At 45.8% G+C, this 14,195-nt stretch overlaps 1 protein-coding gene across 1 annotated transcript; it reads right to left on the bottom strand.

The window, feature by feature from the left end:
* Positions 1-1,001: 1,001 nt before the first annotated feature.
* TRAFD1 (TRAF-type zinc finger domain containing 1) lies at positions 1,002-13,726 on the bottom strand. The gene is made up of 13 exons (XM_033159278.1): positions 13,580-13,726; positions 11,583-11,651; positions 10,904-10,972; positions 9,838-9,973; positions 9,677-9,730; positions 8,271-8,676; positions 7,218-7,475; positions 6,173-6,240; positions 4,921-5,142; positions 4,692-4,824; positions 3,557-3,866; positions 2,891-2,948; positions 1,002-1,780 (listed from the first exon to the last, which is right to left on the bottom strand). Exons 3-13 carry the CDS (start codon positions 10,951-10,953, stop codon positions 1,733-1,735), a joined length of 1,743 nt encoding a protein of 580 aa, XP_033015169.1. The 5' UTR covers positions 10,954-10,972; positions 11,583-11,651; positions 13,580-13,726; the 3' UTR covers positions 1,002-1,732.
* Between the last annotated feature and the right edge of the window lie 469 nt (positions 13,727-14,195).

The following is a 14,195-nucleotide window of genomic DNA, read 5'->3' as shown; positions in this document are numbered from 1 at the left end:
GGAGGGTCATCTAGTCCAACCCTCTGCAATGCAGGAATATCATTGCCCAACTTTGTGTGGGTTTTTTTTTGTTTTTGTTTTTTTACAAAGATCAAGGAGTGAGTTTGGGGCTCTGTTTGGACACCATTTTGAAACAACATGGCAGCTTGAACCTGCTGCTGATGCCACCACCTCCCCAAACTGACTTCTGCAAGAGAGGTGCATGTGGCTTAGGCCGCTACTTCCCATTATGCAGCAGAGGCAGCAGCAGCAGCAGTGGTGTGGGAGGTGATGGCAGGGGCCTAACCACCACTGAGCTCTGGTGTATTGGAGGACTAAAGTAGCACAGGAGAGGTGAGGACAAGTAGCTCTGGCACAGCAGCACCCAGCATGACCCCTCCTGCAATGTGGCTGGATGTGTGTGCAGAGGGAGAGGCAGTCTCCCCCCCCCCCCGCCAGACACCCACCCATTTTGATTTTTTTGCCATGTGTATAAATCTGAATGCTCACAAGTTAGATGTGCGTAAGCTTACTGTAAAGAGAACAAAATAAAAAAAATCCTTCCACTAGCACCTTAGAGACCAAGTGCTACTGGAATAATTTTTTTTGTTTGTTTCGACTACAGCAGACCAACATGGCTACCTACCTAGGTACAAGAGAACATTGGTGATTTTCCCTTCCCAAACTTACGACAGCAGAAAGTTAGAGGCACTTTTAAACATAAGAAATGTTCAAGTGCACAATGGTAAGGAGCCCAGCCCACCATTTCAAGGGTGCTTGTTAAATGAAGTAAATCAGGCAGAGACCATACACCCCTTTGGAGGGCGGGAGATGGAGCAGTGGGTCACATGAGGACACAGCAGTGACTGCTGCAGTTTGCAATTTTCATATGTGGCAACTAACAAAACGGTACGGGGGGTGGGATTGGTTTTGAGTTCAAATCTCAATCTATTCAGTAAATTTTGAAGCAGTTAAAACAGGTGGAGGATGACAAAAACTCTGCTACTGCACAGGACGCAAGAACGAGATACAAAGTTTATTACAAGAAATTTGAGACAGTCTCCAGTATAGCAGAATAATCAGCATAAAGAGAATGAACAGAAGCCTGTCTTGGTTTTGTTGTTTTTACAGAAATGAAACTGGGCACTTCTGGTATTAAAGATAGGCTATACAAACACAGAGGCAGAACAATGAAATGTTATGGCTTTTCCCTATGCTTCTTCTTCCTCCCATTTGGTTACACAGTCCTGACTAGGGAAATAGACTGCTAAGTGCAGTTAGAGCACCAAAAGAACAGGTTAAGAAGCCCAGTAAGTTGAGCTTAAGCCAAAGCACCAACCAACCCAGGCTTCCTCACAAGGCCTTGCCTGGTAGCTGCTAGGCCAGCCACAAGTCTAAACACACAATCCCGTGTGTCATTAACTGCACTGCACACGGACAACACCTCAAGGCTGAGCATTTTAAGCAGAACTTCTACAAGACTCTCAGCTCAGTTGTTTTGACTATAGGACACATTTGAATCTGATCCCCTCCCCCCACAAACACACACCCTGGCCCTTACCTCAGAGCACAAGGACATTGCACATTTTTTTTAAAAAAAAAGCAGCCCTAAATCAGGAGAGAAGGGTTCCTGCCACCACTTCTCTGGCCTGCAGCTGTGGTATGATCACCCACCTCCCTACCCCCCTGCAGCCAGACCTTATGAGGGAACAGAGGCAAGGGCAAACCCACTTGCCCTGGGAAGGCCCTTTCCCTATTGCTCTTTGTCCGAGTAGTCAGATTCAGCTTGCCACGATTTCATCTGCGAAAGAGAATGGCAGGAATTGAAGGAGGGCAGTATCTGGGAAGCGAGAAGGAGACAGAGCAATCTGCCATCAACTAGAATTCCCCCCTCCCCAATTCAGAAGTTCTACAGTTCTGCATTGCCTTGTCAGAACTACAGCTCAAACTTGGCACGGCCATGTCCTGGTTCTATGGGAATCCAGAAAAATCATACAGAAAGTAAGGTACGATGGCACAGATCTCAACTTGCATTTTAAAAATGAGCAAGCTATTGACCCTCATAGTTGCAAAGGTATGACTGAGTGCATAGGTCCAGTGTTGGAAAGACGACAGATACCAGATGATTGAAAGAGAAGATAGATAGCTTCAGTGCCCCCTTCAGAGGCAGAATATGTGGCTGCAGACTTTGACAGAAAAAGCTTTAACACACTAAAAGGGCACTTTCATTCCTTTTTGCTTAAGAGAGGCACTCTTCACATTCACACAGAAAGGAATGCCTCTAAAATGGTGCACAGTATTCAAAAATATAACATCTGAAACAAAGTATGCTTTTTCTTGTCCTACTTGTATGTTCATTTATGTAGAAACAAGCAATTGATTTTAACTAATTTGATCAACTAGGACTGAAATGATACAGCCCCTAGGATATGTTGGGTCTTCTTCACTGATGTTGAACCTCTCCTCTCAGCACTTATAGAAACCCCAAACTCTTCCAACTGGTCTCAGAACTGATGCAGACAGGACCAAGGAGAAGGACAACTAGGGAAGAGCTTGGATCCAAAGCTAACTCAATAGCCCAACACACTCCCAACCCAGGCAGAGATTTAGAGCAGCTCAGGAGCTGGCCTCCAACTCTCCCTCTGATTTCACTCCCATAATTCACAATGGGAGGGAAATGGCCTCTCGTCCAACAGGGCAGAAAATTGTTGCAAACAGGGGCCTTTGGGATGAGGCAGATGAAGCACCTCAGGTTTTTGCTTCCACCTTAGGAATGCAACCTAGGATTTCTTTGGGGTTAGGGTGACAGCCCTAAAAATGTATGTGCGTCAGCACAGGAGTTTTGATTATTTGAACTCTGGCAGAGAACCATGAGCCTGAAGAGAGAACTGGAGCCTGCCATAGTTCTTACCTTGGTGTTGTTGTAATTGGAAGGGCTAGCAGGACTCCTGACACCTTCTCTTCTCAGGCTGTGGGAGGAGGGGGGAGAGAGGGAGGTAAGAAAACATTTGCCATTGGAATCTAAATCTTCCTTCACTTCAACATTATTAAGCAACTTTATTAAAAGGTTTCTAACATGCCTTTCAGGACTTAACCCTCCCAAGGTAGTTCCAAGATTTGTAGTTTTGTTTTGTTACAAAATCCTAAAACAAATCTACCAAACAGTCCTTTAATTAGTGGTCAAGAGCAGCACATCAATGAAGTGCAGACTGTAACAAGAAAGTCTTTAAAACTCTTTAAGAACCAGCATCCTCTTGAAGAGATCACAGAGGAGCTGCTACTGCCTCCTGTCAAAAACCACCTGAGCAAAAGCCCCCACGTAGTATTTTCAGAGGAAGCCCAGGATGCTGCACAAAGGTTAGAGCACAGCTCCTCTCAAGACGAGTTATTGGGGAACAGGCAGGACTCAAACACCACAACGTCCACATGGTCCTGCCAATGGGAGGAAGTGGGAGGAGATTCACACCAGGAAGTTCTGTACTACAGAGAATTTGGTTCTGCCAAATTCAGGCAAGAAACAGATTTTGTAGCTTGATAACAAGATAAACAGCCCCTTCCTCAAGCAACCAGCATCTACCTGGGCCGAGCTGGAACTGTGACAGGGAAGCTGGGCACATAGCCACTAGGAGAGACAGTGAAGGGACAACGCCTGCTGGGGAGGGGGGCAGCTGCATGGTCACTCAGCACTCTTCCACGACCACCACCAATACCCAGCTCCTTGGGTTTCCCTCGTTCTGAAGGCCCAAGATTGTCGTCTCTTGTGTTGTTGGGAGGGGCCTGCTGAATGTGTCTGGCAGCCACCAGATTGTTGCGGGAGGGATTCCCTCTGATGGGGTGGGGAGGCTTCTGCTGCCTGAACTCCTCAAGGTACTGAGGTGAGATTTCCCCTGAAGCAGGAAAAAACAAAGTGAGGAACAGCGCTGGAGAGAAATGGCCACAGATATGGAGCAGGCTGGATCTGGCCCCAAGAGATGACCTGAACTAGCTGCACAGGCTGGTTGATGTTAAAACTGCCCCAGGCACTACAGCCAACAAACAGTTCACCTTCGAAGATGAACAGCAACACTGTCCAGCCACTGAGAATTTTATTTAGAAAGAATTATAAAGCACTTAAATGAAGAGTCATCTAGTTGGTGCATAATTTAAAACAAAAACAAACTGTAGATAAAAACAGAGCTAAAATCCAGAAAGCTTTTGAAAAACTTACATAAAACAATAAATTAAAACAGGTTAAAAAATCAGTAAAACTTTTAAAACAAATCTACGTAACAAATTCATATGTTTGGGTAGACTTGCTGAAATAAATGCTTTTAGCAGGCATCCCAAACAATACAGTGAGAGCACCTGCCTATTATCAATTAGGCAAGATGTTCCAAAGCACAGGTGCTGCCACACTATACAAGATTAACTCCTTGAAAATTTAATCCTCTGGGCTTTAATCCAAAGGGTTGCATTTCCATTGGCTGAAATTATAGAGATACACCAAACACCACAGTAAGCAGGAATGGAGACAATCCTGCATATTACTCTACCGCAGTGCAATGGAACAGCAAGTCTCTGCAAATGAGGTGCACAGATACCCTTTGGTAAACATGAGTCGGATCACCCCCCATTTCCAGAACTGTCCTGCTGTGGGCAGCAAAGCAGGCTCAACTCCTCTGCTTTCCTCAGCTCTTAACCTGAGAACCTGCTTGGCTTGCCAATGACAATACCTTGATGCCGGATCCGTCTTCTAGGCAGATCTGGGGAGCTTGTTCTCTCCAAGTTATCCACAGCCAGAGTCCCTTGCTGTGATGGGCCACTTCCTATTGAGGGGGCAGTGGCTGGACGCAGGTCACACTGATCCTGGATCAATAAACAAAGCCGGTGATTTGGGGGGCGAGTTGGCTTGCATGCAGCGCACCCGCCACAATCGACAAACTCAAGGCAAGCTCTCTGTACCTGGTGATGGAAGAGGATCTCTTCTTCCAACTGGACACCACAGAATTCGCAAGGGAGCATGAGGCTGCTGGAGGAGTCATGCTGCAGAGGAACCGTTTCCCTGCTGCCAGCAGACTGACTGCTCTGCAGCTGTTCCCAGAGATCCTGAAGACGCTCAGCCTGAGGGACAAAAGAGCTTCTCTTGCTGAAGGATGCCAAAGCGCTGACAGGATTGCAGCCAGTCTGTTATATAGAAAATGGAAAGGGAAGGGGGGGAAACTTACATTAGTTTCCTTCTTCTAGAGATCCCCACAATACAACACAAGGCAAGCAAGCATATCAGACACAGCCAGCAAAGCTATAACAGGACAGGTGACTCCCATGAACAGACACTGCTTTTCAGTTACTATCAGAAATACCTGCTTTTAAAGATGAGATTATACATACCCCTTTTGCTTCCAATCATAACAGAGCTTGCTGTTTCAATTTTGTATCTAGATAATTTGGGGAGAAAGCCTCACAGAATGCTTTTTGAAAGACTCAGATTTGTTTCATGACAGTGTCTCTGAAGGTGATAATTCAGACACTTCAACTGACAACTAAAAACACTCAGTCATTATAATACAATACTTTATATTTTGAAAAGAGGTTTGTCTGACTGTTCTCTATGTGTTAGGATGCCACTTGCAATATTGTTGCCAATATTTTCAACCCTATATGACTGGGAGGAGGAAGGAGAGACTGCATCTCTTCCCCAAACCACACTGTAGGAGGGTTTAATCCTGCTGGGTGCTACTTTGCCAATATGTTTCCTGCAGCCGGAAAACTGTACCCTTGGTGGACAACAGTTGGTATCCAAACAAAGACCAAAATCTGGTCCTCAAGCTCAGGAACCACTGTGCCAAAATGGGCAACAGTATCTTCAGAGTTGTCCAAATCAGTGCAGCTTGGAATGGTTCAGTCCACCAACTGGATTTAAAATGGTGTCCAACAGTATCCAAACACAAGACGAAAACTGGCTCCTCCATCTCGTGAACCGTTGCACCAATGCTATCACAAGAGGCGTCTGAACACAAGGGGAACAGATAGACAAACCTCTTTCCAAACCAGATAGTAGGTGACAGCTATAGCTTTGGCCCAGTTGTCATGAACTACCCAACTTTGCCTTCACTGCACCGGGGAAGGCATAAGAAAGGATCACCTGCCCCATCTGCATATCTGCTAATTTCCCCCCTTCTAACAGCATGAAAAAAGTATGTGATATATACAAAACCTGATGAAGGATTAGATCTTCCTCAGGGAACAGCTTCTCACAAAACTCACAAGGCAGCAGTGTTTCAGCTGCAAAGTAAGGAAGGACAAGGTTACATAACTCATAGTTGCCTCCTCTTTGGAATTTCTATCAGTTACACTCATGTGCAAGGCAGTGTACAAACACAACCCTCTGTCGAACAACCGAGGAGGCAGGTGACTGTTCCTCCCATGTTATAAAGCCCACTGGCTGATAAAGAGTTACCTGTGTCAGCCAGCAAATCTGTAGCAGAGAATAGACCTCAGCCCAGCTCTACAGAGCTAAAGTCCAAACATTTAGCCACATTAGTAAATTAACTCTCTGATGCAAAAAGTTAACTTCAGGGCACTAAAGTAAAAAAAAAAAAAAAGGAGGAGGAGGAAGGATCAGAATACTCAGAGCATTCTTCAGGTTTGGAGATTTCACGAGAGCCTTCGACAAACTCAAGCCCCCTCTGCTCAAGGTCAAGAAATTCCATCTCATTCCAGAAAAAAGTGTTTCTCAGTACTTCTCCACTCATCCCACCCTCCACCCCCCATTACTTCAGGCCCTATTTTCATTATCTGTGCAGAAATCATGAGATTTCTCACAGAGTAATTTCCACAATGCTGAAGATTGGGCAAGTTGGTAAAAAATCTCTTACCAGCACCTCTACAAAATCCATTTTTAATAAATAAATAAATATGCATGCCATTTTTCAAGACAAGTCTGAGAGCAGTTTAGAACCACATCAGCACACAACAAATACTTTTGGGGGGGGAATGTTATATAAATATATATATATTACAAGCAGCACTAAAAAACAAAATTATGCCAACGAAACACAGGCAACCTCGCCTCTCCCTTCTGAGAACACAGAGCCCCTCCTGCCCTTGGGTCCTCACCTTCCAACCTTGGCAGCACTTTTGCACCCCTCACAGAAGCCAAAGCCTTTACAACATTTTCCTAATGGTTTCGGCCTGCAACCATTTCATGACATCACAGCACCTCAACCAATGACTCTGAGCAACAGCAAATGTTTACTTACCTTTGGGCCTGTTTAAAGCATGATTAGCAGGTGCCAGCAAACCCTGAGAGAAGATACCGGGGTCATTTGCGTCATCCAAGTCCTCAGCTGCTTTAGCTCTGGCGGGGCAGATATTCTTCCAGAGATCCCTCCGGATCTGTGTGCCACTGTGCTCATGAGAGGTGTTTTCCTGCTGCAAGCTAAGAGCCAGCAGGTAATCCAGGTTGCAATCTGGCTCTCCACCGAAAGGCAAGGGGGCTGTCATCTTTTCCAGGTAGACTTCATGGGACGAAATATAACCAAATATTAGAAACGAAGGCAGCGCTGCCTTGATCTTTACCATCATGATGATCATTGTCTGACCTTCCATTTGTAAAAAAGAAGAGCAGCACAACATACCCAAAGACGGGCTTACATTTTTCAGAACATGCAAAAAGGTTGCTGGAAACTATTTCAAGAAAGCAAGGCAGAGAAGGAGAGCCAATACCCCCTGAAGAGCATCTGCAATTCAAGCATCTGCAATACACCAATTGTGCTGCGCCAGCAAGGGGGAGGGGGACCTTAGGCCTGGGGGACATATGTAGCCTCCCTAGCTCATCCTCTGGATTCTCCCTACACATCCCATCCCCTCTGCACTCTCTTGAAGTGATTGTCCCTGGCTGGAATGTGTACTTGAACTATGATGAAGTGACCCAACAGAGTTTCTGCCCCAGAGGGCTGAAGTCATTACACCTTGGAACTGCCAGCATGGCCAACTTTTCTCCCTCCTAGTTGCCAGGAAAACAGCAACAGGATCTTCCAGCAGTAATAAAATGACTGCTGGCTGAATATAAATAGTTCCAAGATCCATCCACCAACTGCCCATGTAAACATACCCAGAGAGGATAAAATTTAGGACACGGCATGAAAGCATGAAAATTTGGGATGGGTGTGTGCCACTGGGAAGAGGGGCACAAAAAAGGTTAGATTCAATTAACCGAGAATGCACTCTTAGACACTAACGTGTGAGGGAGAGGGGGCACATTGTAAAATGCCAAGTATTCTTTTTTTAAAGTGATCATTTGCTGCCATTACCTTGATTCTGATCTGGCTGCGATAGAGCAATGTTCCTTCTGTTGCGCTCACTGGGCAGCTGGTCACCTGAGAGACAGTTATAAAGCCTACTTTCAGGAAACCGGCTCAACCTTGGCAGGGATCGTGCAGAGTTGTCTGGATGGAGGACATTCCTGACTGTCTGAATGCTATGCAAAACTGGTTCGGAGTTCAAGCAGGGCCGGGCTTGGCTGACTCTTGCTTCCTCAGCCTCCCTCTTGCAGTCCTCAGGGTGCTCCTTCAGATCTCTGAGCAGAATGTTGCGGCTGCACCTGCTACATCGCTCAGTTCGAGCGCCACAGTAGTCCTCATGGTCCTGGAGCTTGTTGAATGCAAGCTCAATATCACAGTGCTGGCAGGCCACGGGGCGCAAGGGACACTCTGCAGCCTATGATGAGACAGCAAGGAAACTGTGCATAAGGTCATCATCTGAGCAACCTCTTTGCATTTATCTGGCCATCAGCCTCAGCCAGCACAGGCCGAAGGAACAAGCATGGAGTTGTAACATCCTGAAGCCAGCTGCACAATTAGGATGGTGTAAAGGAGCTGCATTTGCTGTTGTGAATACCAGTATCAGTTTATCAAGGGCACTGAATCAGACTTGCAAGGGGCCAGTGACCATTAGGGTGAATGCATGGCAAAATAAATCCCAAGAGTGAGCTGCAATCTCACCCCTTGGCTGTAGTGCGCCACACAAGGGTAGTCACACAATCCACAGCACATGGCTGCTTTACAACCTCCGTTTTAGAAATGGGTTTTTAATATTGAGTTAGGTGGGGCCAGTGATTTTTTTCGGGGGGGGGGGGTGCCCCTAAACATTTTGTGAATCTTTGCACTGTTGTAAGAAATTAAGGTCATATCTCTCTCTCTCTCTCTCTCTCTCTCTATATATATATATATATATATATAATAAATGTTCAGAAATGTACCAAGCAAACAAGGCCACATGTCTGAAGCAGCAGGCCTGACACCATTTTTTTGACTCCCAGCTGACCGAGTGTTTTCTCTGCAAGGAGGGAGGAGGTGAGCAGTACCCCTGAACATTTTTTTCCAGAAATGCAGGTTGGTAAAAATGCCAACCGAGAGAAGCAGCCCTTAATAGGCACATAAGAAGCTGCCTTATACCAGCAGCTAGCCCTGAAGCCCATCTCTGGATCCCTCTCCTCTGTAGGGAAGAGCCTGGATCCTGCACTATGCCATCAACTCTCTTCCAGTTTATGAAAAGCTCCCCTGCTTGTGATTGTTGCTCTCCACAAGGAACCATGTGCAAGTGCCTTAAAAAAATCTTACTAGCCTGAAGGCTCGCACACACAATCCACTCCTTGCAGTTTTTGTTAGTTCCACCCTGCATCATCAGGTAAAGACGAGACAATGATATGCTTACTAACCACATGCTCCTCCAAAAGACCACTGTCCATCTTCATGCTGCACTTACAGACAACCTAAGATTGAAAAACAAACAGACACACAAACCAGTACAGGGTTTGTGATTAAACCCGTCTACCAGGGAGAAGCCATTGCATAAAGGGGGGAAAGGGCTGCTTGTCACCTGCGTGTGCTCCAGCTCCTGGTGGCTCCTCATTTCCGATTTTGGGAAAGACTCCTTGCAGATATGACATACCCCTATGTTTCGACTGCAATGGATCTCATGGATGGTGAAGTTTGCCGCAGGAATGTCTTTTTTGCTGGAAACAAAACGGACAAGGTGCAAAAGATAACATGGACTTGCGGTTTAGAACACTAATTTGGAGTAGAGCTGCTGGGTGAGGAAGGTGCAAAAGAAATGATTTTTTAAAAGAAAGCTAACCCAAGCAAACCCTGCAAGGTCAGTCAGTATTGCCATCTGCGTGGCACTGAAGCTGCAGCCACAGTCCACAGTGAGCATATGGCAGTAAGGGATTTTGCAGTCCTTAGCTCAGTCTTTTGGGCACTATTCAATTCATTCCCCCTTTCATGGACCAGCAGGGATGTTCTCTCAGGAGACAAAGCTCACATCTCCAGAGAGTGAAGGAGAGAAAAGCCACTATTACACACCAGCTCCTGAGTCAGCTGCACTGATCCCATCCTCCACCATAACCAGTCTCTCCACCGCTGCCCACATCCACATCAGCACTCACACAACCATAAGCCAGGGTTTCTGGCTTCTTGTGGTTTGCCATGAAGGAGCAGCATGTGTATGCATACTGCACAATCACTCCAGTGAATGCAAGTATGAAAATAAAAAAGCCATGATTTGTTGTTATTTCCAAACCAGGGATCAGTTTGTTTCTCCCTAGCCAGCTACAATCCATAAACCAATATGAATATTTTGCTTAAGATGGGCTAGCAATCATGGCTTGTTGAGGAGAAACAAACAACCACCCCAGATTGGGACACAATATTTCTTAAATGATTTTTGCTGCTGAAAATTTTCCATTCCACATGTTCATTAGCAGCAGTGAATGGAATTTTTGTTTGTTTGTTTTAACTTCCAGGTTCTTAGCTTTGTTTACTAAAAACAAGTAAAATAAACCTGATAAATTAGAGCAATAGTTCTGAAACAGAGCTAATCAACCAACCCAATTGCATACACACAAAGTAGGCAGTTACTGAAACAAACAAGTTTCCTTTCTTACCAATTGTTGCACAGTTGGGTTTCACTTTCCTGTTCCACCACGGCAGCCATCGCCCTGCTGTTCAAGGAACTAAGGAATGGAGAAAGAAGGGCACTATCTTTTTGTTTCCCACGCATGCTTACTCATTCCCTTCCTACTCAGAAACCCTTTCACAGAGGGCTCCTCTAGTGCTTATCAGCAGGATCCCTTCTTGTCCCAAGAGTTTAAGCAGCAGTCAAACAGCCCTTTTGACAGCATGATTGCCCTGAAACCAATTTCATCTCATTGAAGCCCACGAGCTTAAAGGAAAGACAGACATGCTTAAAGAGCTGTGAGTCTCATCACTGCTTGCCAATTTATGCTTTCACACAGAGTTGGAAGGAAAGCTGCAACATTTCTTTTTTTAGAAATAGCACAAACATTGACAAATCCATCGTTCTATTCCACAGACTCGACATAGTCCTGCATGGACCATTGTCACTGAACCTTCTAGAACTCTATGAGGTGCATGAGGAATTCTCTCATTCTCCCCTCAGCTAGGTCTCTTCCTCCATGCCTAACCTTGTGTTTATGCTGAATGATGAGGAGACTGTGTCATATGGCACTCTTTTGTGAAATGTGAATGAAGCACAAGATACTTCCAAAAGTAGCATGCATTCTAAAACACTCCAATTTGAAAGGAAACCCTCAGGCAGCTTACCTGAGACAAGCTGACTAAAAAGAGCAGTACAGAACTCTGAGTGAAGGTGACTGATCAGATCCTCAGTGACTCTAAAAGGGTAGGGGAAAGCAAAATGTACTTTTGTGACACTTTCCTGTACATTTTAAAAGAAATTGTTGAGAATGCAAATATTTTAAGTTAGGAGACTACAATAGACCCACTCTCAACCAGGAACCATAATCCCCATACCTGCTTTCGGAGATGGGTATCTCAAACCATTGTGAAAAGAGAGGGGATGTGTGCTCAAGGGCTAAATATGCTCAGGATCTTTGGTAGGTGTGCATTATGTATAGGTGGAATCAATATTCACCCCATGCAGCTCTTCTGCCAGAGAGGATGACCAAATGTGAACCCTCTCTCACAGACCCAACTGCCTCCCTAAATACATCATCTCCTGTTTAGCCACTAGCTGTCACAGGGCAGAAATCTGGCACCATCACCACCCTGTACTTACAAGAGTTGGAGGTGAGAAACCTGGACATCATGTTTCTTTCTCTGGTGGCAAGTAATAAATAATAATAATAATGGCCTACGGCCTTGTTGTACAATACATTGAGTGCTATATAAACGCTAAATATTTTTCATTACAGCAACAATTTACAGCAGTTAAGAGTGCTTTGCACATACTATATAGTTACAGGAGAAAGAATCTGTTCTTATCTTTTAACAACATACGGGATGCTGCCTTCTATAGTTTAATGCCGCAATCCTACACATGCCTACTAGAGCAGTGTTTTTCAACCTTTTTTGGGCAAAGGCACACTTGTTTCATGAAAAAAATCACGAGGCACACCACCATTAGAAAATGTTAAAAAATTTAACTCTGTGCCTATATTGACTATATATAAAGTAATTCTCTTGAATTTTTCCCACGGCAAACCAGGCAACATCTCGCGGCACACTAGTGTGCCGCGGAACAGTGGTTGAAGAACACTGTACTAGAGAGCAACTCCCTCTGAATACAATGGGACTTCCTTCTTAGTAAACATGCTTAGGATTGTTCAGCGACAGGTACCTAACAGAAATAAAGCTTTTAAATAAAATTAACAAAGAATACACACCCAATCTGTGTGTGGTGTGAGGAGAAATATGAGAAACAGAAAACAATTTTTAGAAAAATCACACACAGAGAGTAGTATCAAAACTCCCCTGCCTTAGAGAAGGGCTTCTCCCCATCACCCCTTCTAGATTAAGTCTCCCCGGTTATTATGGGCTGGAGCAAGACTCCACCCGCTTTTTAGCTGGAGCTTGTAGCTTTCCTATGCGCAGTTGCTTTGCCAACCGGTTCTCCAACAAGCAGCCTCTTCTTCTGGGCCTTCAAGGGAGAGAGAGGGGCTGTCATGCACTAAGTAGGAAAAAAGAGAGACCTTGCGAAGGTCAAAGGGGGTGACCCTAAGCCCCCTCTGAAGAAGGGCAGGAGGATGAGGGTGACTCAGATACCTATTGTATTTATAACCTGCCTTTTTCTCCAAGGAAATTAGAAGTGGTGTTAAAGTGGTTGGGGTTTTTTTTGGCGGGGGAGGCAGAAGGATGTCCTCAAATAATGAAGGGCGGTATATTAATTTATATTAATATCTATGAAGGGCGGTATATTAATTTAATAAATTAATAGAATAAAATCATCATAGAACAATGCAGAATATTTTAATTATTGCATAAACTTTATACACCGCCTGATGTAAAGCGCTTTGCCAAAAGAACAGAATAATGGGGTTGCAGTAAAAAAACAAACCCCAAAATTAAAACATTCGAAAAATGTTATTAAAATTATATGTATATGCATAATAGCAATAGCATGGCCCGCCCTTCGTCCTTAAGGTCCCGGGGCAGGTGAAAACATTAGAGAACAAAACTGAAAGGGAGTTTGAAGCGACTCCCAACCGGAGCATTAAGAGGGTCCTAAACACCGACGCCCCTCCCCATATTTCCTCGCAGAGAGGCCCCGTTTCCAGACCCAGAGGGAGGGATATACCTACCAATGCTTCCCTCACGGGCTTCGGCCGCTCCTTCCACTTCTTCTCCGCCTCAACCCGCTTCCCTCACAAAACGCAGGCAGGATCCCGAAGCCGCCTCAGCGCTTCCTAACCCGCCCTCCGGATCGCGATTGGACGGCGGCGCCTCGCCGGTTGGCCTGCTCCGAGCTCTTATTGGCCGGCGGACCTGCCAAACGGACCGGCTTCATCCTACCGCTCTTCCGATTGGTCCCTAAGGGTGCTCGTTAATCGCGTGGAGCAGGGAAGCGGGTGTCCCGCCTCCCAGCTTCTTCTCTTTGCTCCTCCCCCTCCCCACCCTCATTCGCCGCTCTCGGCTCCGGCCGGGTGACGTCACAGCGCGCGCGCGCAGTGCCCCTTTCCTCTCGCCCTGACTCCTGATTGGCCGGCGGCAGGGAGAGTCGCCGGAGGGGAATCCCGAGGCGCCGGAGCGCAGCTACCGCCTCTCCCGCGGAGCGGCGCCCTTTCGCAGGCAGGCTTGGAAATCGCACTGTTCGCGCAGGGCAGGATGCGGAGCAGCCGCGTGTCGGGGAACGCTGTTCGGGAAATTGGTTTGCGCCTCTTCCCCTTGATTTCCTACCTGGGGAAGTGAAAGCGTCTG

This window comes from Lacerta agilis, chromosome 8 (genome assembly GCF_009819535.1).
Source record: "Lacerta agilis isolate rLacAgi1 chromosome 8, rLacAgi1.pri, whole genome shotgun sequence".
Classification (NCBI taxonomy): domain Eukaryota; kingdom Metazoa; phylum Chordata; class Lepidosauria; order Squamata; family Lacertidae; genus Lacerta; species Lacerta agilis.
The sequence above is the reverse complement of the archived record's forward strand: the minus strand, read 5'-3'. Positions and strand labels throughout refer to the sequence as shown.